The 27,020-nt window shown below is 49.0% G+C and overlaps 7 protein-coding genes across 7 annotated transcripts; 5 read left to right on the top strand and 2 right to left on the bottom strand.

Moving 5' to 3' along the window:
• Positions 1–2,600: 2,600 nt before the first annotated feature.
• On the bottom strand, positions 2,601–6,158 carry H6S33_004781 (uncharacterized protein; the record flags this gene model as incomplete). Its single annotated transcript, XM_044836138.1, has 1 exon — positions 2,601–6,158. One exon carries the CDS (start codon positions 6,156–6,158, stop codon positions 2,601–2,603), a length of 3,558 nt encoding a protein of 1,185 aa, XP_044690754.1.
• Positions 6,159–6,235: 77 nt separating this feature from the next.
• H6S33_004780 (uncharacterized protein) lies at positions 6,236–8,266 on the bottom strand (the record flags this gene model as incomplete). Its single annotated transcript, XM_044836137.1, has 1 exon — positions 6,236–8,266. One exon carries the CDS (start codon positions 8,264–8,266, stop codon positions 6,236–6,238), a length of 2,031 nt encoding a protein of 676 aa, XP_044690753.1.
• Positions 8,267–10,134: 1,868 nt separating this feature from the next.
• On the top strand, positions 10,135–10,320 carry H6S33_004779 (uncharacterized protein; the record flags this gene model as incomplete). The annotated part of the gene is made up of 1 exon (XM_044836136.1): positions 10,135–10,320. The coding sequence occupies one exon, from the start codon at positions 10,135–10,137 to the stop codon at positions 10,318–10,320; it is 186 nt and encodes a 61-aa protein (XP_044690752.1).
• Positions 10,321–10,347: 27 nt separating this feature from the next.
• H6S33_004778 (uncharacterized protein) lies at positions 10,348–12,165 on the top strand (the record flags this gene model as incomplete). The annotated part of the gene is made up of 1 exon (XM_044836135.1): positions 10,348–12,165. The coding sequence occupies one exon, from the start codon at positions 10,348–10,350 to the stop codon at positions 12,163–12,165; it is 1,818 nt and encodes a 605-aa protein (XP_044690751.1).
• A 77-nt stretch (positions 12,166–12,242) lies between these two features.
• H6S33_004777 (uncharacterized protein) lies at positions 12,243–15,800 on the top strand (the record flags this gene model as incomplete). The annotated part of the gene is made up of 1 exon (XM_044836134.1): positions 12,243–15,800. One exon carries the CDS (start codon positions 12,243–12,245, stop codon positions 15,798–15,800), a length of 3,558 nt encoding a protein of 1,185 aa, XP_044690750.1.
• A 3,425-nt stretch (positions 15,801–19,225) lies between these two features.
• H6S33_004776 (uncharacterized protein) lies at positions 19,226–21,256 on the top strand (the record flags this gene model as incomplete). Its single annotated transcript, XM_044836133.1, has 1 exon — positions 19,226–21,256. One exon carries the CDS (start codon positions 19,226–19,228, stop codon positions 21,254–21,256), a length of 2,031 nt encoding a protein of 676 aa, XP_044690749.1.
• Positions 21,257–26,076: 4,820 nt separating this feature from the next.
• On the top strand, positions 26,077–26,337 carry H6S33_004775 (uncharacterized protein; the record flags this gene model as incomplete). The annotated part of the gene is made up of 2 exons (XM_044836131.1): positions 26,077–26,185; positions 26,246–26,337. 2 exons carry the CDS (start codon positions 26,077–26,079, stop codon positions 26,335–26,337), a joined length of 201 nt encoding a protein of 66 aa, XP_044690748.1.
• Positions 26,338–27,020: the final 683 nt, after the last annotated feature.

Below are 27,020 nucleotides of genomic sequence, written 5' to 3'. Positions count from 1 at the left end.
AGGGGAGTGCTTTTGGACCGGTGGATATATGAGGGACAGCTGGAATCAATCGGGTCGAAGATCGGACCACCCGGAGCGAATCGGCGCAAGCTACCAGCCGACCGAGTACCTATCGGCGGTACCTGTGGGCATGAGAGGACTCTGCTATGTGGGAAAGCGATGTGGGAAGAGGCCTGAGTAGGTAGCCTTGCCGTCCGAAACCTCCGAACAGCCGACGCTGACGCTTATCCACCAGACGGCCGATGGAGAGGAAACATCGACAGGGAAACTTGCATTAGAGTGAGTAAATAGGTTGAGGGGTTTCTGCGGGTTTAGGAGTTTGGGTTACGGATTTAGGAGTTAAATGTTCTTGGTTGTTTTTCAGGGTCTCGGGCATGCCCCGAGTGTATTCTGTATTATTAGTAGATTGGGTTCTCGAGACATAAGCGAGGGATATAAATACTGTGTCATTCACTGACTAGCCAAACCATCATCGGCGAAATCAGAGTCTTAACAATATAAATCGTTGATACGCGAGTTACAACTTTATTTTGACTATACTTTTGAAATACTTTACTTTATAGTGACTTCGAACTCTACCTGAACTATTACGTCGAAGACGGTCGAACATAATCCGCTAACTCTAGTGAATCTTTGTTGATAACGTAGCTCGCGGGGCCCGTATCGGATCAAGGAGAATCATACTCGACGTTGACTGAAGAGACCTTGGAGACTTCTACCTTTGTAGCTGTTAGCCGAACTCTGAGCTCTGCGTAGTGTACTCTTGTGGTCTGGTATGCATCCCTCACACTGTTAGCCGAACTCTGAGCTCTGCGTAGTGTACTCTTGTGGTCTGGTACGCATCCCTCACAATAATGTAGCTCGCGGGGCCCGTATCGGATCAAGGAGAATCATACTCGACGTTGACTGAAGAGACCTTGGAGACTTCTACCTTTGTAGCTGTTAGCCGAAATCTGAGCTCTGCGTAGTGTACTCTTGTGGTCTGGTACGCATCCCTCACAGTTGCAGACTTACTACCTCCTGTTAGAACTGTTCTACTCCCAGATCATGTACAGGTGCGTTTGGAAAAGAGAAAGGAATGCGAATGCTGTCGCATTAGGTTGAGAAGGGAAGGAGTAAAAGGGAAGTGGGCTCCTACCTCATACTTTGCCTGTTGTATATGCACTTTTGTTCTCTGTCGTTCCTGTTTTGTTGAATATGGTGGGCGACACGACATCGGGGTCGGTAAAAGTAGACGAACACCAAATCCTTCTTGTCAACCACAACACAAGATATTAGTAAATATAGGCCGTACTTTAAATATTTATGATTAGAATAAGAGATCCACGGCCTTAAATCAAGAAATAATGCACATGGGAGTGCATAGTAGTGGGGCAAAGATACCTCAATTTAGGCGAGGGGGAGGGGAAATTTTACGCCAAGAGATGGGTGCAGGGGTGTTGTGCAGGGATAAACCGAGTGATACCCCATGAAGGAGCGTTTCTAACCAAACTGTGAGGGATGCGTACCAGACCACAAGAGTACCCTACGCAGAGCTCAGAGTTCGGCTAACAGCTACAAAGGTAGAAGTCTCCAAGGTCTCTTCAGTCAACGTCGAGTATGATTCTCCTTGATCCGATACGGGCCCCGCGAGCTACGTTATCAACAAAGATTCACTAGAGTTAGCGTATAGAATTCGACCGTCTTCGACGTAATAGTTCAGGTAGAGTTCGAAGTCACGATAGAGTAAAGTAATTCCAAAAGTATAGTCAAATAAAGTTGTAACTCGCGTATCAACGATTTATATTGTTAAGACTCTGATTTCGCCGATGATGGTTTGGCTAGTCAGTGAATGACACAGTATTTATATCCCTCGCTTATGTCTCGAGGACCCAGTCTACTAATAATACAGAATACACTCGGGGCATGCCCGAGACCCTGAAAAACAACCAAGAACATTTAACTCCTAAGTCCGTAACCCAAACTCCTAAATCCGCTGAAACCCCTCAACCTATTTATCCACTCTAATGCACGTTTCCCTGTCGATGTTTCTTCTCCATCGGCCGTCTGGTGGATAATCGTCAGCGTCGGCTATTCGGAGGTCTCGGACGGCAAGGCTACCTACTCAGGCCTCTTCCCACATCGCTTTCCCACATAGCAGAGTCCTCTCATGCCCACAGGTACCGCCGATAGGTACTCGGTCGGCTGGCAGCTTGCGCCAATTCGCTCCGAGCGGTCCGATCTTCGATCCGATTGATTCCAGCTGTCCCTCATATATCCACCGGTACCAAAACACTCCCCTCCGGCGGTTTGACGCTCCGGGGGTTATTATTGGGGTCGAAAACGTGTTTTTTATGACTCTGGGTTTTTTGGTCGCAATTTGGTCGCACCACACTCCGCGAGTGTGGTCAAGAGTTGATATTAGTGTACAGAGGGTATTGGGGTATCTACTAGCCTTTCTCTCACTCCCGTAAATGCTTGGCATGCCCGTAACAGCTTACCCCCCTTCCAGGGTGTCACGTCTCGGGACATCTTCTGACAGACTATGGTTCCGGTAAACCTGCTCCACATATCACCCGCGGTGTCTGTGGAGGGGAAGGACTTAGCCCCGTAGGGTACCTCTATAGTCTCAGGCGTTGGTCCTTCACAGCCTTGGGGTTCCTTCGATGGAAGTCGCGGACAAGGTCAAGTACTTCCTCATCCATAGCGTCCATGACTTGATACGTACAGTAACTCATCGAATAGCCCCGCCATTTCACCAGGTATTCCACTAATCCTCTTCTGCTTTTCCGGCTCCCCACGATACTTTCCACTTCGTACAGCACCTCTCCTTCCTTATCGACCTCTTCGGGAGTTGGGGGACGTTGTTCTCGGCCTGGGATACTGCTCTGTCGATACCGTTCCAAGAGTTCAATATGGAACACATTATGGATTTTGACTTGTGGTGGCAGTTCCAGTTCGCAGGCTCGTTTTCCGGCTAGTCGGATGATTTTGAACGGGCCGAGTTTCTTGTGATCGAGTTTCTTGGTGGAGCGACGTGTCTTGATATTGGTCGCATTGAGCATAACCATATCTCCCACCTTGAAGTTAGGCGGTTCGTCCCTTTTTCGATCATAGTATTTCCCCATCTTCTCCCTGGTGTCTGTTAAGCGAGCGAGAGCAGAATCATGAACCCCTCGGATGAAGTGAGCGTACAGGTCACTAGTTGGGTTGACCACTTCGGCTTCTGTCGGCCAGTTGGTTCTTGGGTTATAACCGTAATTGGTATAAAACGGAGATTGACCCGTGGCGGTGGTAACCGAGTTGTTGTAAGCATACTCCGCCAACGGGAGTAGCTCTGCCCAATCATCTTGTTCGTAGTTGCAGAACGCTCGTAAGTAGTGCTCGAGGGTTTGATTAACTCGCTCTGTTTGCCCATCGGTCTGAGGGTGGAAAGCCGTACTCATTCTTATCCTCACGTCCAATAATTCCATAAGGGATGCCCAAAAGCTTGAAGTAAATTTGGCGTCCCTGTCGGAAACTATATCGAGAGGCAGCCCATGGAGTCGCCAGATTTGACCGAGGAATATCTTCGCTAAATCCTGCGCGGTCGTTTCTGCTACTAAGGGGATGAAGTGCGACATCTTCGAGAACCTATCGACTACTACCCAAATTTGATTGTATCCTTTTGATTCCGGTAACTGCACGACAAAGTCCATTGATATCGATTGCCAGACAGCATGTGGCGTGGACAGTGGTAGAAGCGCACCGTATTTCTTATGGCGGCTGGGTTTATTGCGCTGGCACTCGTCACATGACCGAACGTAATCATCAATCCACTCGTTCATTTTTGGCCAGTAGAAGTTACGCGTGATGAGTTCCAGTGTCTTGTCTTGTCCAAAGTGTCCTGCCACTTTCGAATCGTGTTCTGCCTGTGCGATTCGGATCTTGATACGATCGTCTGCCGGAATGTAGAGTCGATTCTTATAGAAGAGTAGCCCGTCTTTCTCAACCATATCCTTCAGTTCCCCCAGCTTCTCCCCTTGCTCAACTCTCTCTCTCAATCCTACCCATATCGGGTCTCCCGATGCCGCCTGCCTGACATGATCCAGAAAATTCTTAGACCAGTCGATCACCCCCTTGGAGGCAAGCGACACCGCTGATACCACAAACTCTTCCTCCGCCAACTGTCCGGGCTTAAAGAACCTGTCTATCGGCTGTTTCCCAAGCGTGCCTCCCCCTTCAGGACGGTACTCCGGCCGTCGCGATAGTGCATCTGCCTTCCCATTTTTGGTTCCCGGGCGGTAAATAATCTTGAAGTCGAATTCCGCCAAAGACTCAGCCCACCTTGCCTGTCGTCGGTTAAGAACTTTAGTTGTAGAGAAGTACTCTAAGTTCTTGTGATCCGTATAGACGAGAACCGTTTGGCTAGGTCCTTCGAGGTAGTGACGCCATTGCTTGAAGGCTGACACAATTCCTAGCATTTCCTTATCCCAGACGTCGTAATTGAGTTCCGCTGGGTTAAGTTTTCGAGAATAAAAGGCAACAGGGTGAGTCTTTCCGTCAATAACCTGGGATAGAATTGCGGCGATAGCAAAATCACTTGCGTCCGTTTCCACGATAGTCTGGCGATCTGGAGAGAAGTGTACCAAGATCGGCGCAGACGTAAACAGGGTTTTGAGTTTTTCGAAGGCTGCTTGGGCCGTCATAGACCAGACAAAGTTCTTAGCATCACCCCTGAGACAATCGGTAATGGGTTTACAGACCCCGGAGAAATTGTGGATAAACCTTCTGTAGAAGTTGGCAAAGCCCATGAAGATCTGTACTTCTTTAACGCTGCGCGGGGCTTGCCAATTCGTAACAGACATGACCTTATCCAGTGCCATGGTGACGCCTGCTGGGGCAAGGATGTATCCGAGGAACTCGATTTCGGTGAGCTCGAAGAACGATTTCTTCGGGTTGGCGACCAGGTTGTATTCTTGTAGCCTGCTAAGTACTTTGCCGACCAGCTCCCTATGTTCCTCTCGAGACTTGCTATATATTAGGATATCATCAAGGTATACTACTACACCTTGATCCAAGAATTCCCTCAGCGCATCATTCATCATATTCTGGAAGGTCGCCGGCGCATTTGCCAGCCCAAAAGGCATGACGAGGTACTCAAAATGCCCGTACCGCGTACGAAAGGCTGTCTTCCACTCGTCGCCGTCTTTGATCCTGATGAGGTTATAACCTTCCTTCAGGTCAATCTTCGAGAAGATAACCGCGCCTGCTACTCGATCTCGCAGCTCGTCCATAAGCGGTAACGGATACCTGTTCTTGATGGACACACGGTTAAGTCCACGGTAGTCAACGCAAAGTCGCAGACTACCGTCCTTCTTCTTCACAAATAGGATTGGGGCTCCTGCCGGGGATTTGCTCGGCCTAATCTTTCCCAATCGCAACATTTTGTCCAGGTACTCCCGAAGCACCTTCAGCTCGACTTCGGATAGGGAGTAGACGGGTCCCCATGGTGGTTGCTTCCCTGGTTCGAGATCTATCGCATGGTCGTAGGATCGATGCGGTGGTAATTTGTCTGCTTCCGATGGTAGGAAGACCTTAAGGAACCCATGGAGCCAAGAGGGAAGAGTTTCGCGGAGGTTGACCGATTCATCTTCCAAGAGACAAATACTACCGATGAATTGGGCCTCCGGATCGTCCAGTACACCCTCATCCATTTCTATTTGAGGTTCCTTGTCAGTGAAGCATCGACTCTTGCAGTTCTCGCCATCGTAGGAAACTTCCCCATTTGACCCTATAACCGGCTTATGTTCTTTCAACCACCAGTTCGGTAATATTGCATCGATGCCAAGTGGGAGAGGGGCGATTTCGAATGACAACTGTGTTTGGTGCCCCCTCGACATTATAATTAATGGTTGTGTAAAGGCGTGTCCCGTGCCCTTCATAACTTCTCCCGTAAATCCAAATACCCGGGCCGGGACGTCTCGTTTCACCTTCGGGACCTCAAAACTATCAACAAAAACAGCAGACAAAACAGGACCAGTTGCACCAGTATCCAATAACACCTTACAAGGCAAACATTTTTCCGCAAAACAAAGGAACTGATTAACGATAGGTCGAGGACCATGAATAGGTTCCTCCAAAATTTTCTGTTTTTTCTCCGGTTGGGACGCTCTCCCTTCCTGCCTTTTTCTTTTCATATTTTTTTTGTTGTTTTCCGTCAGTGATAACATAGCAATCTGGGGATACTCCTGACCTGACTCATCAGAGTCCCCTTTTAAAAATCCTCGTCGAAATCCATCTCAGATTCCGACCCGCGTTCTCGCACAAACGCTTGCCCACTGGTATACTCCGCAGCAGCCGTCGCAGCCGGCTTCTTAGCACGGTGCCTCATTCGTTTTCTCTGAGGTTGGGGTTCCGGTGGTTCCATATCGTGGTCGCCATCATCATCGCGGGTACGCTTTCGGGAGAAAGAGGAGATAGATGCACTGCTGTTAGCATCTGAACGACACCACTTCCAAAGATGACCCTTTCGGCCACATCGCACACAGGCTCCATCGGTCTTTCGCTGTTCTCGAACCGGCTGTGGAACTCCTTTGGTGGCTTCGTCGTAGTCGTGGTATATTGGCTTATTCCCCGACTTGTTCTTGCTGGTGCTCTTCTTATCTTGCCCCTTTTCTTTCTCCTCAGTCTGAGCCCTCCCCTTGATCTTAAACCCCTTCTCCTTTTGCCGCGAGTTCCCACCATTATTCGTCTCCCTTCCTCTCGACTCCGCTTTCCCCAACATCTTCATCTGCTCTTGATAAGCTTCATGAGCCTTGCCGGCTCGTTCCAACTGTTGGATGTACTCGGAGTCGTCATCGGTTGGATCGAAGCGTGAGTGGCGCTCCCGGATTTCATTTGGTAGTCCTTGGAGCAGGGCGGCGCGATAGGATGCTCCTTTCATCTGAGCGTGCTGGTTCATGATCTCCATTCTCGTCAGGTAGTCTCCGATGTTAGCAGAGTACTTAAACTGCTGCATCTTCATCGCGTTCTCCATAGCCTCTTGAGTGCTTAGAAAACGTTTCCTAATCTCCTGACGGAACCGAGTCCAAGTAGCGTAGTCCGCGGCTGCCGGTCCTAGCATCTTGGTCTCAATATATTCCATAAACCATTCCTTTGCCAACCCACACGTATACGTCCCAGCGAACAGTACCTTGTTCCTGTCCGTTCGGAACTTCTTGGGCTTCTGCTCGAAGTAGATCTCGCACTCCATGAGCCAATGCCGCAGGTTATGCTTTCTGGCATTATCGAACTCGAAGGGTATTTTGGCGAGCGAATCTACCATATCGTCATCTTCAGGCGGCGCCGAATTCCGGTTCCCGCCTCGGTTCCTTCTCCAATTCTTCCGACCGTGCGACCATTCACTGTTATCGTCGTCATCGTCGTCGGAAGGTTCTGGGTCTCCCCCAACGTTTCCTCTTGGTGGGTTCTGGGGAGGTTGATTTCCACCATTCCCACCAACTGGAGCAGCTTCCACCGGTCCTCTGCCACTATTGCCATGCACTGGGCCGGCATCCTCCGGTTGCCTGCCTCCATTTCCTCCTACGGGACCAGCATTTCCTCCTACTGGACCAGCATTTTCGGGTTTCTTGCCATTGTCAACAGGAACCGTTCGGGGCGTGTTAGGGTCTAAGGGAGCACTAGCCACGGAAGGTGCTACTGACAGGTGTTGTCGCAGTAGTTCCTCCATCTCGGCTATCCGTTGGTTTCTTAACTCATCGGACTGCTTGAATTGCGCGAACATAGCCCGTTGTTCCCCTTTCTCCTGCTCCCGTTCTTCTCGTACCATCCTCAGCTGTCGCTCCGCTTCCAACAATTGGTTCTGGGTAATCCGATGGTTGCGGTCCAGAACCTCGTGGTCAGCGGCTCGTGTGGTTTCCTGCATTTGTTGGACATGGGTGACGAGCTCAAAGAGCGACTCGAGGTGTTGTTTTTGGGCAATGGCTTCTTGCCGTACTTTCTTATCCAGGATTTGTCCACTCCCTTGGACTTGCTCCTGGAGGTTTTGTAGCTGCTGCCAAACGGCCTGTCCAGCTGCACCAAGATACCTCATTTGTGCCTCATGGGTATCCAAAAACTCCTGCATATTCCTCACGAACTGGGCTTGAGCAGAGCGTTTACTCGATTGCCTAGTTGTTGTAGAGGGTCCGCTCGTAAGTAGGGGATCTGGGCTAGCAGCCCTCGATATTACCATAGAATCTTCCCCCCCGGCCTCCTCGGTTGCGGCCGAGGTATCTATGAAATAATTATCCCTTCGGGCAGTCATTGTAATAGGGGATAATGATGATAGTTCTTCCTTTCGAGGTGACTTCGTTACTCCAAGTGAACTTGTGAGTAACAATATACTGTGAGGGATGCGTACCAGACCACAAGAGTACCCTACGCAGAGCTCAGAGTTCGGCTAACAGCTACAAAGGTAGAAGTCTCCAAGGTCTCTTCAGTCAACGTCGAGTATGATTCTCCTTGATCCGATACGGGCCCCGCGAGCTACGTTATCAACAAAGATTCACTAGAGTTAGCGTATAGAATTCGACCGTCTTCGACGTAATAGTTCAGGTAGAGTTCGAAGTCACGATAGAGTAAAGTAATTCCAAAAGTATAGTCAAATAAAGTTGTAACTCGCGTATCAACGATTTATATTGTTAAGACTCTGATTTCGCCGATGATGGTTTGGCTAGTCAGTGAATGACACAGTATTTATATCCCTCGCTTATGTCTCGAGGACCCAGTCTACTAATAATACAGAATACACTCGGGGCATGCCCGAGACCCTGAAAAACAACCAAGAACATTTAACTCCTAAGTCCGTAACCCAAACTCCTAAATCCGCTGAAACCCCTCAACCTATTTATCCACTCTAATGCACATTTCCCTGTCGATGTTTCTTCTCCATCAGCCGTCTGGTGGATAATCGTCAGCGTCGGCTATTCGGAGGTCTCGGACGGCAAGGCTACCTACTCAGGCCTCTTCCCACATCGCTTTCCCACATAGCAGAGTCCTCTCATGCCCACAGGTACCGCCGATAGGTACTCGGTCGGCTGGCAGCTTGCGCCGATTCGCTCCGAGCGGTCCGATCTTCGATCCGATTGATTCCAGCTGTCCCTCATATATCCACCGGTACCAAAACACTCCCCTCCGGCGGTTTGACGCTCCGGGGGTTATTATTGGGGTCGAAAACGTGTTTTTTATGACTCTGGGTTTTTTGGTCGCAATTTGGTCGCACCACACTCCGCGAGTGTGGTCAAGAGTTGATATTAGTGTACAGAGGGTATTGGGGTATCTACTAGCCTTTCTCTCACTCCCGTAAATGCTTGGCATGCCCGTAACAGGACCGCTCGGAGCGAATCGGCGCAAGCTGCCAGCCGACCGAGTACCTATCGGCGGTACCTGTGGGCATGAGAGGACTCTGCTATGTGGGAAAGCGATGTGGGAAGAGGCCTGAGTAGGTAGCCTTGCCGTCCGAGACCTCCGAATAGCCGACGCTGACGATTATCCACCAGACGGCCGATGGAGAAGAAACATCGACAGGGAAACGTGCATTAGAGTGGATAAATAGGTTGAGGGGTTTCAGCGGATTTAGGAGTTTGGGTTACGGACTTAGGAGTTAAATGTTCTTGGTTGTTTTTCAGGGTCTCGGGCATGTCCCGAGTGTATTCTGTATTATTAGTAGACTGGGTCCTCGAGACATAAGCGAGGGATATAAATACTGTGTCATTCACTGACTAGCCAAACCATCATCGGCGAAATCAGAGTCTTAACAATATAAATCGTTGATACGCGAGTTACAACTTTATTTGACTATACTTTTGAAAATACTTTACTCTATCGTGACTTCGAACTCTACCTGAACTATTACGTCGAAGACGGTCGAATCCTATACGCTAACTCTAGTGAATCTTTGTTGATAACGTAGCTCGCGGGGCCCGTATCGGATCAAGGAGAATCATACTCGACGTTGACTGAAGAGACCTTGGAGACTTCTACCTTTGTAGCTGTTAGCCGAACTCTGAGCTCTGCGTAGTGTACTCTTGTGGTCTGGTACGCATCCCTCACAGTATATTGTTACTCACAAGTTCACTTGGAGTAACGAAGTCACCTCAAAGAAAAGAACTATCATCGTTATCCCCTATCACAATGACTACCCGAAGGGATAATTACTTCATAAATACCTCGGCCGTAACTGAGGAGGCCGGAGGAGAAGATTCTATGGTGATATCAAGGGCTGCTAGCCCAGACCCCCTACTTACGGGAGGACCCTCTACAACAACTAGGCAATCGAGTAAACGCTCTGCTCAAGCCCAGTTCGTGAGGAATATGTAGGAGTTTTTGGATACCCATGAGGCACAAATGAGGTATCTTGGTGCAGCTGGACAGGCCGTTTGGCAGCAGCTACAAAATCTCCAGGAGCAAGTCCAAGGGAGTGGACAAATCCTGGACAAGAAGGTACGGCAAGAAGCCATTGCCCAAAAACAACATCTGGAATCGCTTTTTGAGCTCGTCTCCAGTGTCCAACAAGCACACGAAGCTGCACGAGCCGCCGACCATAAGGTTCTGGAGCAAAGTCATCTGCAAACCCAGAACCAGTTACAGGAGGCGGAGCGACAACTGAGGATCGTGAGAGAAGAGCGGGAGCAGGAAAAAGGGGAGCAACGAGCTTGGTTTGCGGAATTCAAGCGGTCCGATGCGGAAAGAAACCAACGGATAGCCGAGATGGAGGAACTACTGCGACAACATCTGTCAGTAGCACCTTCTGTGGCAAGTGCTCCTTTAGACCCTAATGCGCCCCGAACGGTTCCTGTTGGCAATGGCAAGAAACCCGAAAATACTGGCCCAGTAGGGGGAAACGCTGGTCCAGTAGGAGGAAATGGAGGCGGGCAGCCGGAGGATGCCGGCCCAGTGCAGGGCAATAATGGCAGAGGACCGGTGGGAGCTGCTCCAGTTGGCGGGAATGGTGGAAAGCAACCTCCCCAGAACCCACCAAGAGGAAACGTTGGGGGAGATCCAGAACCTTCCGACGACGATGACGACGATAACAGTGAATGGTCGCACGGTCGGAAGAATTGGAGAATGAACCGAGGCGGAAACCGGAATTCGGCACCGCCTGAAGACGATGATATGGTAGATTCGCTCGCTAAAATACCCTTTGAGTTCGATAATGCCAGGAAGCATAACCTGCGGCATTGGCTCATGGAATGCGAGATCTACTTCGAGCAGAAGCCTAAGAAGTTCCGAACGGACAGGAACAAGGTACTGTTCGCTGGAACGTATACGTGTGGGTTGGCAAAGGAATGGTTCATGGAATACCCCGAGACCAAGATGCTAGGACCGGCAGCCGCGGACTACGCTACTTGGACTCGGTTCCGTCAGGAGATTAGGAAACGTTTCTTAAGCACTCAAGAGGCTATGGAGAACGCGATGAAGATGCAGCAGTTTAAGTACTCTGCGAACATCGGAGACTACCTGACGAGAATGGAGATCATGAACCAGCATGCTCAGATGAAAGGAGCATCCTATCGCGCCGCCCTGCTCCAAGGGCTACCAAATGAAATCCGGGAGCGCCACTCACGCTTCGATCCAACCGATGACGACTCCGAGTACATCCAACAGTTGGAACGAGCCGGCAAGGCTCATGAGGCTTATCAGGAGCAGATGAAGATGTTGGGGAAAGCAGAGTCGAGAGGAAGGGAATCGAATAATGGTGGGAACTCGCGGCAGAAGGAGAAGGGGTTTAAGATCAAGGGGAGGGCTCAGACTGAGGAGAAAGAAAAGGGGCAAGATAAGAAGGGCACCAGCAAGAACAAGTCGGGGAATAAGCCAATATACCACGATTACGACGAAGCCACCAAAGGAGTTCCACAGCCGGTCCGAGAACAGCGAAAGACCGATGGAGCCTGTGTGCGATGTGGCCGAAAGGGTCATCTTTGGAAGTGGTGTCGTTCAGATGCTAACAGCAGTGCATCTATCTCCTCTTTCTCCCGAAAGCGTACCCGCGATGACGATGGCGACCACGATATGGAACCACCGGAACCCCAACCTCAGAGAAAGCGAATGAGGCACCGTGCTAAGAAGCCGGCTGCGACGGCTGCTGCGGAATATACCAGTGGGCAAGCGTTTGTGCGAGAACGCGGATCGGAATCTGAGATGGATTTCGACGAGGATTTTTAAAAGGGGACTCTGATGAGTCAGGTCAGGAGTATCCCCAGATTGCTATGTTATCACTGACGGAAAACAATAAAAAAAATATGAAAAGAAAAAGGCAGGAAGGGAGAGCGTCCCAACCAGAGAAAAAACAGAAAATTTTGGAGGAACCTATTCATGGTCCTCGACCTATCGTTAATCAGTTCCTTTGTTTTGCGGAAAAATGTTTACCTTGTAAGGTGTTGTTGGATACTGGTGCAACTGGTCCTGTTTTGTCTGCTGTTTTTGTTGATAGTTTTGAGGTCCCGAAGGTGAAACGAGACGTCCCGGCCCGGGTATTTGGATTTACGGGAGAAGTTATGAAGGGCACGGGACACGCCTTTACACAACCATTAATTATAATGTCAAGGGGGCATCAAACACAGTTATCATTCGAAATCGCCCCTCTCCCACTTGGCATCGATGCAATATTACCGAACTGGTGGTTGAAAGAACATAAGCCGGTTATAGGGTCAAATGGGGAAGTTTCCTACGATGGCGAGAACTGCAAGAGTCGATGCTTCACTGACAAGGAACCTCAAATAGAAATGGACGAGGGTGTACTGGACGATCCGGAGGCCCAATTCATCGGTAGCATTTCTCTTTTGGAAGATGAATCGGTCAACCTCCGTGAGACTCTTCCCTCTTGGCTCCATGGGTTCCTTAAGGTCTTCCTACCATCGGAAGCAGATAAGTTACCACCGCATCGATCCTACGACCATGCAATAGACCTTGAACCAGGGAAGCAGCCACCATGGGGACCCGTTTACTCCCTATCCGAAGTCGAACTGAAGGTGCTTCGGGAGTACCTGGATAAAATGTTGCGATTGGGAAAGATTAGGCCGAGCAAATCCCCGGCAGGAGCCCCAATCCTATTTGTGAAGAAGAAGGACGGTAGTCTGCGACTTTGCGTTGACTACCGTGGACTTAACCGAGTGTCCATCAAGAATAGGTATCCTTTACCGCTTATGGACGAGCTGCGAGATCGAGTAGCAGGCGCGGTTATCTTCTCGAAGATTGACCTGAAGGAAGGTTACAACCTCATCAGGATCAAAGACGGCGACGAGTGGAAGACAGCCTTCCGTACGCGGTATGGACATTTTGAGTACCTCGTCATGCCTTTTGGGCTGGCAAATGCGCCGGCGACCTTCCAGAATATGATGAATGATGCGCTGAGGGAATTCTTGGATCAAGGTGTAGTAGTATACCTTGATGATATCCTAATATATAGCAAGTCTCGAGAGGAGCACAGAGAGTTGGTCGGCAAAGTACTTAGTAGGTTACAAGAATACAACCTAGTCGCCAACCCGAAGAAATCGTTCTTCGAGCTCACTGAAATCGAGTTTCTCGGATACATCCTTGCCCCGGCAGGCGTCACCATGGCACTGGATAAGGTCATGTCTGTTACGAATTGGCAAGCCCCGCGCAGCGTTAAGGAAGTACAGATCTTTATGGGCTTTGCCAACTTCTACAGAAGATTTATCCACAATTTCTCCGGGGTCTGTAAACCCATTACCGATTGTCTCAGGGGTGATGCTAAGAACTTTGTCTGGTCTATGACGGCCCAAGCAGCCTTCGAAAAACTCAAAACCCTGTTTACGTCTGCGCCGATCTTGGTACACTTTTCTCCAGATCGCCAGACTATCGTGGAAACGGACGCAAGTGATTTTGCTATTGCCGCAATTCTATCCCAGGTTATTGACGGAAAGACTCACCCTGTCGCCTTTTATTCCCGAAAGCTAAACCCAGCGGAACTCAACTACGACGTCTGGGATAAGGAGATGCTAGGAATTGTGTCAGCCTTCAAGCAATGGCGTCACTACCTCGAAGGACCTAGCCGAACGGTTCTCGTCTATACAGATCATAAGAACTTGGAATATTTCTCAACAACCAAGGTTCTTAACCGACGACAGGCAAGGTGGGCTGAGTCTTTGGCGGAATTTGACTTCAAGATTATTTACCGCCCGGGAACCAAAAATGGGAAGGCAGATGCACTATCGCGACGGCCGGAGTACCGTCCTGAAGGGGGAGGCACGCTTGGGAAACAACCGATAGACAGGTTCTTTAAGCCCGGACAGTTGGCGGAGGAAGAGTTTGTGGTATCAGCGGTGTCGCTTGCCTCCAAGGGGGTGATTGACTGGTCTAAGAATTTTCTGGATCATGTCAGGCAGGCGGCATCGGGAGACCCGACATGGGTAGGATTGAAAGAAAGAGTTGAGCAGGGAGAGAAGCTGGGGGAATTGAAGGATATCGCTGAGAAAGACGGGCTACTCTTCTATAAGAACCGACTCTACATTCCGGCAGACGACCGTATCAAGATCCGAATTGCACAGTCAGAACACGATTCGAAGGTGGCAGGACACTTTGGACAAGACAAAACTTTGGAACTCATTACGCGCAACTTCTATTGGCCAAAAATGAACGAGTGGATTGATGATTACGTTCGGTCATGTGACGAGTGCCAGCGCAACAAACCCAGCCGCCATAAGAAATACGGTGCGCTTCTACCACTGTCTACGCCACATGCTGTCTGGCAATCAATATCAATGGACTTCGTCGTACAGTTACCGGAATCAAAAGGATACAACCAAATCTGGGTAGTAGTCGATAGGTTCTCGAAGATGTCGCACTTCATCCCCCTAGTAGCAGAAACAACCGCGCAGGATTTAGCGAAGATATTCCTCGGCCAAATCTGGCGACTCCATGGGCTGCCTCTCGACATAGTTTCCGACAGGGACGCCAAGTTTACTTCAAGTTTTTGGGCATCCCTTATGGAATTGTTGGATGTGAGGATAAGAATGAGTACGGCTTTCCACCCTCAGACCGATGGGCAAACAGAACGGGTCAACCAAACCCTCGAGCACTACCTACGAGCGTTCTGTAATTACGAGCAAGATGATTGGGCAGAGCTACTCCCGTTGGCGGAGTATGCTTACAACAACTCGGTTACCACCGCCACGGGTCAATCTCCGTTCTATACCAATTACGGTTACAACCCAAGAACCAACTGGCCGACGGAAGCCGAAGTGGTCAACCCAACCAGTGACCTGTACGCTCACTTCATCCGAGGAGTTCATGATTCTGCTCTCGCTCGCTTAACAGACACCAGGGAGAAGATGGGGAAATACTATGATCGAAAAAGGGACGAACCGCCTAACTTCAAGGTGGGAGACATGGTTATGCTCAATGCGACCAATATTAAGACACGTCGCTCCACCAAGAAACTCGATCACAAGAAACTCGGCCCGTTCAAAATCATCCGACTAGCCGGGAAACGAGCCTGCGAACTGGAACTGCCGCCACAAGTCAAAATCCATAATGTGTTCCATATTGAACTCTTGGAACGGTATCGACAGAGCAGTATCCCAGGCCGAGAACAACGTCCCCCAACTCCCGAAGAGGTCGATAAGGAAGGAGAGGTGCTGTACGAAGTGGAAAGTATCGTGGGGAGCCGGAAAAGCAGAAGAGGATTAGTGGAATACCTGGTGAAATGGCGGGGCTATTCGATGAGTGACTGTACGTATCAAGTCATGGACGCTATGGATGAGGAAGTACTTGATCTTGTCCGCGACTTCCATCGAAGGAACCCCAAGGCCGTGAAGGACCAACGCCTGAGACTATAGAGGTACCCTACGGGGCTAAGTCCTTCCCCTCCACAGACACCGCGGGTGATATGTGGAGCAGGTTTACTGGAACCATAGTCTGTCAGAAGATGTCCCGAGACGTGACACCCTGGAAGGGGGGTAAGCTGTTACGGGCATGCCAAGCATTTACGGGAGTGAGAGAAAGGCTAGTAGATACCCCAAGACCCTCTGTACGCTAATGTCAACTCTTGACCAAACTCGCGGAGTGTGGTGCGACCAAATTACGACCAAAAAACCCAGAGTCATAAAAAACACGTTTTCGACCCCAATAATAACCCCCGGAGCGTCAAACCGCCGGAGGGGAGTGTTTTGGTACCGGTGGATATATGAGGGACAGCTGGAATCAATCGGATCGAAGATCGGACCGCTCGGAGCGAATCGGCGCAAGCTGCCAGCCGACCGAGTACCTATCGGCGGTACCTGTGGGCATGAGAGGACTCTGCTATGTGGGAAAGCGATGTGGGAAGAGGCCTGAGTAGGTAGCCTTGCCGTCCGAGACCTCCGAATAGCCGACGCTGACGATTATCCACCAGACGGCCGATGGAGAAGAAACATCGACAGGGAAATGTGCATTAGAGTGGATAAATAGGTTGAGGGGTTTCGGCGGATTTAGGAGTTTGGGTTACGGACTTAGGAGTTAAATGTTCTTGGTTGTTTTTCAGGGTCTCGGGCATGCCCCGAGTGTATTCTGTATTATTAGTAGACTGGGTCCTCGAGACATAAGCGAGGGATATAAATACTGTGTCATTCACTGACTAGCCAAACCATCATCGGCGAAATCAGAGTCTTAACAATATAAATCGTTGATACGCGAGTTACAACTTTATTTGACTATACTTTTGAAAATACTTTACTCTATCGTGACTTCGAACTCTACCTGAACTATTACGTCGAAGACGGTCGAATCCTATACGCTAACTCTAGTGAATCTTTGTTGATAACGTAGCTCGTGGGGCCCGTATCGGATCAAGGAGAATCATACTCGACGTTGACTGAAGAGACCTTGGAGACTTCTACCTTTGTAGCTGTTAGCCGAACTCTGAGCTCTGCGTAGTGTACTCTTGTGGTCTGGTACGCATCCCTCACACTAACAGTAATCCAGCTCCGTCCGGTTTTACCAGTTGCAGCCCCCTCTCCAATGGCATTTCTATCTTCCCGAACAAAATGGTCACTATTAATAGTTGGGCGTATGACAATTGTTTGCCAATCATACAAAGCTTTGCATTGGCTAAAGGAATGTTCAAGCTGCACCGTGAGCTCAATTCAAACACCAATCTTTGAGAATTGTTGCAAGAAGGGAGACGTTGTACTTGAAATTCTTAAACCCCCTTCTGATTATCTGAAGTACCTGTTGGAATCTTTAGAAACTGTCACAAGAAACTTCCGGAAACATATAGGGGAATATAATTCAGCACTTACGTTTACCTCAGTCAAATACAATATGGATACAAGAGTTGATGCAAATGGCGGTGGTATAAGTTGCTTCCAAATTCATGGTGAATTATATCATCTTCAGGGACCATTAGTACCAGCAATCGGAGCAACTCCTTCCTTCGCCCAACTATATTTCTACAATCCAGAATATTCGGCCCAAGTACGACATGCAACACATCCAACTTTAGATATTATGGTACTTCAACGTCTCACCATGGAGTTAAATTCAATAAATCCATTTATTGAATTTTATAAAACAGCAAAAGAAAGATTGAATAATGCTTCAACACAAGATGGGAATGCACGCGTCATACTTAATCCACGTCTTCAATTGATAGTTGAAACAGGAGCAGATAAACGACGAAACAACTTACCTACAAGTAACGAGGTGGCGGTAATAATTCCCGATTAATATGAAGAAGCTGGATTCCGTGATATCGTATTGGCACATAGAAATCCATTGCCAAATCAAATGTTCAGTATCATCAATCCTAACCATGCTGCGTATATGCCATTGCATTACGTATTGCTTTTTCCAAATGGGGATACCGGTTGGCGTTGGAGTTTACAACTTCGAGATCGATTGAATAATCGGAAAGTATTGCGTTTAGGTCAATGTGAATTTTATCGGTATGTTTAATATATTATCATAGAAATCATTACTAACTTACTACAAAGCTATCGTATTCATTCACGTTCAACCGAGCCTTTAACACTATTTCAATCTCAAAAGCTTTTTCAGCAATATTTGGTTGATGCATGGGCTGTATGTGATCAGAACAAACTAAATTGGATACATTTGAATCAATCAAAACTCCGATCCGATTTGTATAATGGCCTGGCCGATGCTATTCTTCAAGAAGACTTCAATCCAGAACAAACCGGACTGTTACGGGCATGCGAAGCATTTACGGGAGTGAGAGAAAGGCTAGTAGATACTCCAACACCCTTTAATACTAACGGTAACACCACTATCAACTCCGGTTCGCACCTACGAGGTGCGGTGCGATCAATATGCGACCAAATGCGGAGTTGCGGTTTTCCTAGTTAAAAAACACGTTTTCGACCCCAATAATAACCCCCGGAGCGTCAAACCGCCGGAGGGGAGTGTTTTGGTACCAGTGGATATATGAGGGACAGCTGGAATCAATCGGATCGAAGATCGGACCGCTCGGAGCGAATCGGCGCAAGCTGCCAGCCGACCGAGTACCTATCGGCGGTACCTGTGGGCATGAGAGGACTCTGCTATGTGGGAAAGCGATGTGGGAAGAGGCCTGAGTAGGTAGCCTTGCCGTCCGAGACCTCCGAATAACCGACGCTGACGATTATCCACCAGACGGCCGATGGAGAAGAAACATCGACAGGGAAACGTGCATTAGAGTGGATAAAGAGGTTGAGGGGTTTTAGCGGCTTTAGGAGTTTGGGTTACGGACTTAGGAGTTAAATGTTCTTGGTTGTTTTTCAGGGTCTCGGGTAGGCCCCGAGTGTATTCTGTATTATTAGTAGACTGGGTCCTCGAGACATAAGCGAGGGATATAAATACTGTGTCATTCACTGACTAGCCAAACCATCATCGGCGAAATCAGAGTCTTAACAATATAAATCGTTGATACGCGAGTTACAACTTTATTTGACCATACTTTTGGAAATACTTTATTCTATTGTGACTTCGAAATCTACCTGAACTATTACGTCGAAGACGGTCGAACATCACACGCTAACTCTAGTGAATCTTTGTTGATAACGTAGCTCGCGGGGCCCGTATCGGATCAAGGAGAATCATACTCGACGTTGACTGAAGAGACCTTGGAGACTTCTACCTTTGTAGCTGTTAGCCGAACTCTGAGCTCTGCGTAGTGTACTCTTGTGGTCTGGTACGCATCCCTCACAGTATATTGTTACTCACAAGTTCACTTGGAGTAACGAAGTCACCTCAAAGAAAAGAACTATCATCGTTATCCCCTATCACAATGACTACCCGAAGGGATAATTACTTCATAAATACCTCGGCCGTAACTGAGGAGGCCGGAGGAGAAGATTCTATGGTGATATCAAGGGCTGCTAGCCCAGACCCCCTACTTACGGGAGGACCCTCTACAACAACTAGGCAATCGAGTAAACGCTCTGCTCAAGCCCAGTTCGTGAGGAATATGCAGGAGTTTTTGGATACCCATGAGGCACAAATGAGGTATCTTGGTGCAGCTGGACAGGCCGTTTGGCAGCAGCTACAAAATCTCCAGGAGCAAGTCCAAGGGAGTGGACAAATCCTGGACAAGAAGGTACGGCAAGAAGCCATTGCCCAAAAACAACATCTGGAATCGCTTTTTGAGCTCGTCTCCAGTGTCCAACAAGCACACGAAGCTGCACGAGCCGCCGACCATAAGGTTCTGGAGCAAAGTCATCTGCAAACCCAGAACCAGTTACAGGAGGCGGAGCGACAACTGAGGATCGTGAGAGAAGAGCGGGAGCAGGAAAAAGGGGAGCAACGAGCTTGGTTTGCGGAATTCAAGCGATCCGATGCGGAAAGAAACCAACGGATAGCCGAGATGGAGGAACTACTGCGACAACATCTGTCAGTAGCACCTTCTGTGGCAAGTGCTCCTTTAGACCCTAATGCGCCCCGAACGGTTCCTGTTGGCAATGGCAAGAAACCCGAAAATACTGGCCCAGTAGGAGGAAACGCTGGTCCAGTAGGAGGAAATGGAGGCAGGCAGCCGGAGGATGCCGGCCCAGTGCAGGGCAATAGTGGCAGAGGACCGGTGGGAGCTGCTCCAGTTGGCGGAAATGGTGGAAAGCAACCTCCACAAAACCCACCAAGAGGAAACGTTGGGGGAGACCCAGAACCTTCCGACGACGATGACGACGATAATAGTGAATGGTCGCACGGTCGGAAAAATTGGAGAATGAACCGAGGCGGGAACCGGAATTCGGCGCCGCCCGAAGACGAGGATATGGTAGATTCGCTCGCCAAAATACCCTTTGAGTTCGATAACGCCAGGAAGCATAACCTGCGGCATTGGCTCATGGAGTGCGAGATCTACTTCGAGCAGAAACCCAAGAAGTTCCGAACGGACAGGAACAAAGTACTGTTCGCCGGAACGTATACGTGTGGATTGGCCAAGGAATGGTTCATGGAATACATCGAGACCAAGATGCTAGGACCGGCAGCCGCGGACTACGCTACTTGGACTCGGTTCCGTCAGGAGATTAGGAAACGTTTTCTAAGCACTCAAGAGGCTATGGAGAACGCGATGAAGATGCAGCAGTTTAAGTACTCCGCCAACATCGGAGACTACCTGACGAGAATGGAGATCATGAACCAGCATGCTCAGATGAAAGGAGCATCCTATCGCGCCGCCCTGCTCCAAGGGCTACCAAATGAAATCCGGGAGCGCCACTCACGCTTCGATCCAACCGATGACGACTCCGAGTACATCCAACAGTTGGAACGAGCCGGCAAGGCTCATGAGGCTTATCAGGAGCAGATAAAGATGTTGGGGAAAGCAGAGTCGAGAGGAAGGGAATCGAATAATGGTGGGAACTCGCGGCAGAAGGAGAAGGGGTTTAAGATCAAGGGGAGGGCTCAGACCGAGGAGAAGGAAAAAGGGCAAGATAAAAAGAGCACCAGCAAGAATAAGTCGGGGAACAAGCCAATATACCACGACTACGACGAAGCCACCAAAGGAGTTCCACAGCCGGTCCGAGAACAGCGAAAGACCGATGGAGCCTGTGTGCGATGTGGCCGAAAGGGTCATCTTTGGAAGTGGTGTCGTTCAGATGCTAACAACAGTGCATCTATCTCCTCCTTCTCCCGAAAGCGTACCCGTGATGACGATGGTGACCACGACATGGAACCACCGGAACCCCAACCTCCAAGGAAGCGAATGAGGCACCGTGCTAAGAAGCCGGCTGCGACGGCTGCTGCGGAGTACACCAGTGGGCAAGCGTTTGTGCGAGAACGCGGATCGGAATCTGAGATGGATTTTGATGAGGATTTTTAAAAGGGGACTCTGATGAGTCAGGTCAGGAGTATCCCCAGATTGCTATGTTATCACTGACGGAAAACAACAAAAAAAATATGAAAAGGAAAAGGCAGGAAGGGAGAGCGTCCCATCCGGAGAAAAAACAGAAAATTTTGGAGGAACCTATTCACGGTCCTCGACCTATCGTTAATCAGTTCCTTTGTTTTGCGGAAAAATGTTTACCTTGTAAGGTGTTGTTGGATACTGGTGCAACTGGTCCTGTTTTGTCTGCTGTTTTTGTTGATAGTTTTGAGGTCCCGAAGGTGAAACGAGACGTCCCGGCCCGGGTATTTGGATTTACGGGAGAAGTTATGAAGGGCACGGGACACGCCTTTACACAACCATTAATTATAATGTCAAGGGGGCATCAAACACAGTTGTCATTCGAGATCGCCCCTCTCCCACTTGGCATCGATGCAATATTACCGAACTGGTGGTTGAAAGAACACAAGCCGGTCATAGGGGCAAATAGGGAAGTTTCCTACGATGGCGAGAACTGCAAGAGTCGATGCTTCACTGACAAGGAACCTCAAATAGAGATGGACGAGGGTGTATTGGACGATCCGGAGGCCCAATTCATCGGTAGTATTTGTCTTTTGGAAGATGAATCGGTCAACCTCCGCGAGACTCTTCCCTCTTGGCTCCATGGGTTCCTTAAAGTCTTCCTACCATCGGAAGCAGACAAACTACCACCGCATCGATCCTACGACCATGCGATAGATCTTGAACCAGGTAAACAGCCACCATGGGGACCCGTCTACTCCCTATCCGAAGTCGAGCTGAAGGTGCTTCGGGAGTACCTGGACAAAATGTTGCGATTGGGAAAGATTAGGCCGAGCAAATCCCCGGCAGGAGCCCCAATCCTATTTGTGAAGAAGAAGGACGGTAGTCTACGACTTTGCGTTGACTACCGTGGACTTAACCGCGTGTCCATTAAGAACAGGTATCCGTTACCACTTATGGACGAACTACGAGATCGAGTGGCAGGCGCGGTTATCTTCTCGAAGATTGACCTGAAGGAAGGTTACAACCTCATCAGGATCAAAGACGGCGACGAGTGGAAGACAGCATTCCGTACGCGGTACGGGCATTTTGAGTACCTCGTCATGCCTTTTGGGCTGGCAAATGCGCCGGCGACCTTCCAGAACATGATGAATGACGCGCTGAGGGAATTCTTGGATCAAGGTGTAGTAGTATACCTTGATGACATCCTAATATATAGCAAGTCTCGAGAAGAGCACAGAGAGTTGGTCGGCAAAGTCCTTAGTAGGCTACAAGAATACAATCTAGTCGCCAACCCGAAGAAATCGTTCTTCGAGCTCACCGAAATCGAGTTCCTTGGATACATCCTTGCCCCAGCAGGCGTCACCATGGCACTAGATAAGGTCATGTCTGTTACGAATTGGCAAGCCCCGCGCAGCGTTAAGGAAGTACAGATCTTCATGGGCTTTGCCAACTTCTACAGAAGGTTTATCCACAATTTCTCCGGGGTCTGTAAACTCATTACCGATTGTCTCAGGGGTGATGCTAAGAACTTTGTCTGGTCCATGACGGCCCAAGCAGCCTTCGAAAAACTCAAAACCCTGTTTACGTCTGCGCCGATCTTGGTACACTTCTCTCCAGATCGCCAGACTATCGTGGAAACGGACGCAAGTGATTTTGCTATCGCCGCAATTTTATCCCAGGTTATTGACGGAAAGACTCACCCTGTTGCCTTTTATTCTCGAAAACTTAACCCAGCGGAACTCAACTACGACGTCTGGGATAAGGAGATGCTAGGAATTGTGTCAGCCTTCAAGCAATGGCGTCACTACCTCGAAGGACCTAGTCGAACGGTTCTCGTCTATACGGATCAAAGAACTTGGAATATTTTTCAACAACCAAGGTTCTTAACCGACGACAGGCAAGGTGGGCTGAGTCTTTGGCGGAATTTGACTTCAAGATTATTTACCGCCCGGGAACCAAAAATGGGAAGGCAGATGCACTATCGCGACGGCCGGAGTACCGTCCTGAAGGGGGAGGCATGCTTGGGAAACAGCCAATAGACAGGTTCTTTAAGCCCGGACAGTTGGCGGAGGAAGAGTTTGTGGTATCAGCGGTGTCGCTTGCCTCCAAGGGAGTGATTGACTGGTCTAAGAACTTTCTGGACCATGTCAGGCAGGCGGCATCGGGAGACCCGACATGGGTAGGATTGAAAGAGAGAGTTGAGCAGGGAGAGAAGCTGGGGGAAATGAAGGATATCACTGAGAAAGACGGGCTACTCTTCTATAAGAACCGACTCTACATTCCGGCAGACGACCGTATTAAGATCCGAATCGCACAGGCAGAACACGACTCGAAAGTGGCAGGACACTTTGGACAAGACAAGACACTGGAACTCATCACGCGTAACTTCTATTGGCCAAAAATGAACGAGTGGATTGATGACTACGTTCGGTCATGTGACGAGTGCCAGCGCAACAAACCCAGCCGCCATAAGAAATACGGTGCGCTTCTACCACTGTCCACGCCACATTCTGTCTGGCAATCAATATCAATGGACTTCGTCGTGCAGTTACCGGAATCAAAGGGATATAACCAAATCTGGGTAGTAGTCGATAGGTTCTCGAAGATGTCGCACTTCATCCCCTTAGTAGCAGAAACGACCGCGCAGGATTTAGCGAAGATATTCCTCGGTCAAATCTGGCGACTCCATGGGCTGCCTCTTGATATAATCTCCGATAGGGACGCCAAATTTACTTCAAGTTTTTGGGCATCCCTTATGGAATTATTGGACGTGAGAATAAGAATGAGTACGGCTTTCCACCCTCAGACCGATGGGCAAACAGAGCGGGTCAACCAAACCCTCGAGCATTACTTACGAGCGTTCTGCAACTACGAACAAGATGATTGGGCAGAGCTACTCCCGTTGGCGGAGTATGCTTACAACAACTCGGTTACCACCGCCACGGGTCAATCTCCCTTCTATACCAATTACGGTTACAACCCAAGAACCAACTGGCCGACGGAAGCCGAAGTGGTCAACCCAACCAGTGACCTGTACGCTCACTTCATCCGAGGAGTTCACGACTATGCTCTCGCTCGCCTAACTGACACCAGGGAGAAGATGGGGAAATACTATGATCGGAAAAGGGACGAACCGCCTAACTTCAAGGTGGGAGATATGGTTATGCTCAATGCGACCAATATCAAGACTCGTCGCTCTACCAAGAAACTCGATCATAAGAAACTCGGCCCGTTCAAAATTGTCCGACTAGCCGGTAAACGAGCGTGCGAACTGGAACTGCCACCGCAAGTCAAAATCCATAATGTGTTCCATATTGAACTCTTGGAACGGTATCGACAGAGCAGTATCCCAGGCCGAGAACAACGTCCCCCAACTCCCGAAGAGGTCGATAAGGAAGGAGAGGTGCTGTACGAAGTGGAAAGAATCGTGGGGAGCCGGAAAAGCAGAAGAGGATTAGTGGAATACCTGGTGAAATGGCGGGGCTATTCGATGAGTGACTGTACGTATCAAGTCATGGACGCTATGAATGAGGAAGTACTTGACCTTGTCCGCGACTTCCATCGAAGGAACCCCAAGGCCGTGAAGGACCAACGCCTGAGACTATAGAGGTACCCTACGGGGCTAAGTCCTTCCCCTCCACAGACACCGCGGGTGATATGTGGAGCAGGTTTACTGGAACCATAGTCTGTCAGAAGATGTCCCGAGACGTGACACCCTGGAAGGGGGGTAAGCTGTTACGGGCATGCCAAGCATTTACGGGAGTGAGAGAAAGGCTAGTAGATACCCCAATACCCTCTGTACGCTAATATCAACTCTTGACCACACTGGCGGAGTGTGGTGCGACCAAATTACGACTAAAAAACCCAGAGTCATAAAAAACACGTTTTCGACCCCAATAATAACCCCCGGAGCGTCAAACCGCCGGAGGGGAGTGTTTTGGTACCGGTGGATATATGAGGGACAGCTGGAATCAATCGGATGGAAGATCGGACCGCTCGGAGCGAATCGGCGCAAGCTGCCAGCCGACCGAGTACCTATCGGCGGTACCTGTGGGCATGAGAGGACTCTGCTATGTGGGAAAGCGATGTGGGAAGAGGCCTGAGTAGGTAGCCTTGCCGTCCGAGACCTCCGAATAACCGACGCTGACGATTATCCACCAGACGGCCGATGGAGAAGAAACATCGACAGGGAAACGTGCATTAGAGTGGATAAAGAGGTTGAGGGGTTTTAGCGGCTTTAGGAGTTTGGGTTACGGACTTAGGAGTTAAATGTTCTTGGTTGTTTTTCAGGGTCTCGGGTAGGCCCCGAGTGTATTCTGTATTATTAGTAGACTGGGTCCTCGAGACATAAGCGAGGGATATAAATACTGTGTCATTCACTGACTAGCCAAACCATCATCGGCGAAATCAGAGTCTTAACAATATAAATCGTTGATACGCGAGTTACAACTTTATTTGACCATACTTTTGGAAATACTTTATTCTATTGTGACTTCGAACTCTACCTGAACTATTACGTCGAAGACGGTCGAACATCACACGCTAACTCTAGTGAATCTTTGTTGATAACGTAGCTCGCGGGGCCCGTATCGGATCAAGGAGAATCATACTCGACGTTGACTGAAGAGACCTTGGAGACTTCTACCTTTGTAGCTGTTAGCCGAACTCTGAGCTCTGCGTAGTGTACTCTTGTGGTCTGGTACGCATCCCTCACAGCTGGAGAGCTTTCAGGAGGAGGATTCATCGGTTACTTTAGATTTACACCTACTACACTCAGTTGTTGGTCAGTAATCATGCCTCGAGTTCCAAAAAATAAACAGCAAAAAAGGACTGCTTCGATTGCGGGTGGGGCAGCATTCAGGGTCCAGTCAAGAATTCGGAAGGAAGTTAGGGAAGTTCCTGGTAAGACTTTCAGTACCGGGTGCATTTGTAATTAGTCTATTGTACTTACCTGTGATGTAGGAGTATCGGCTTTTGAAGAAGATGATGTGATTGCGGCCCTTAGCGATATTGAAGAAGATATTCTCCAAATAGGACAACCAGGTGGTGGTTAGGCTTTAGCGGAGTCCAAACTTCCTGGCACAAATCCTGCAGCCACTCCCTCTAGGCAGTTGATGCACTACCACAAAAAGAAAAATGAAGAGACGCGAAGGAATATGCAGGGGATATATGGGTCTATCTCCCGCTTCTTTGTTGCTCCGGAATCTTCATCTGCCAGTAGTAGGCTTCCGGTTAGCACAACATTTTTTTCTCCACCAGATTTTGAGATGGCGTTATCAAAAGACCGGATTGAAAATGAGATTCGGGAGCTACAAGTTTGGGTGAAGAAACATAAACCCACTGGCGAGTGGTACAACAGGGTGGATGCTTTAATAAACTTACTTCAGGTTGAGCTTAAAAAAGGTCGTGATCACAATTGGGTAGATAATTCCATAATTATATCAGCGGCAAAAGGAAAGGGCAATAAGTGGGCAAAGACACTGCGCAGATGGCACCGTGACTGGCAGGAATTTAGAATTCCACCACTTAAAATACAAAGAGGTCAATACATGACTGTTAGAACCTTATATCATGATGAAGGTGTAAGTTTTAATAACCGATATCTCATTCTACCTTTTAATAACTAAAATATTAAGGTAATATTGGTTATACGAGAGTATCTCAATACCGCAATGTCAAAAGCTACACCACAAGGAATCTGTGAGGTGATTGACCAATTATTATACACATGTCAAGC

Source organism: Morchella sextelata (assembly GCF_020137385.1).
Source record: "Morchella sextelata strain SCLS chromosome Unknown scls_18, whole genome shotgun sequence".
NCBI lineage: Eukaryota > Fungi > Ascomycota > Pezizomycetes > Pezizales > Morchellaceae > Morchella > Morchella sextelata.
Note: the sequence above shows the minus strand (reverse complement) of the source record. Positions and strands in the feature narration are given on the sequence as shown.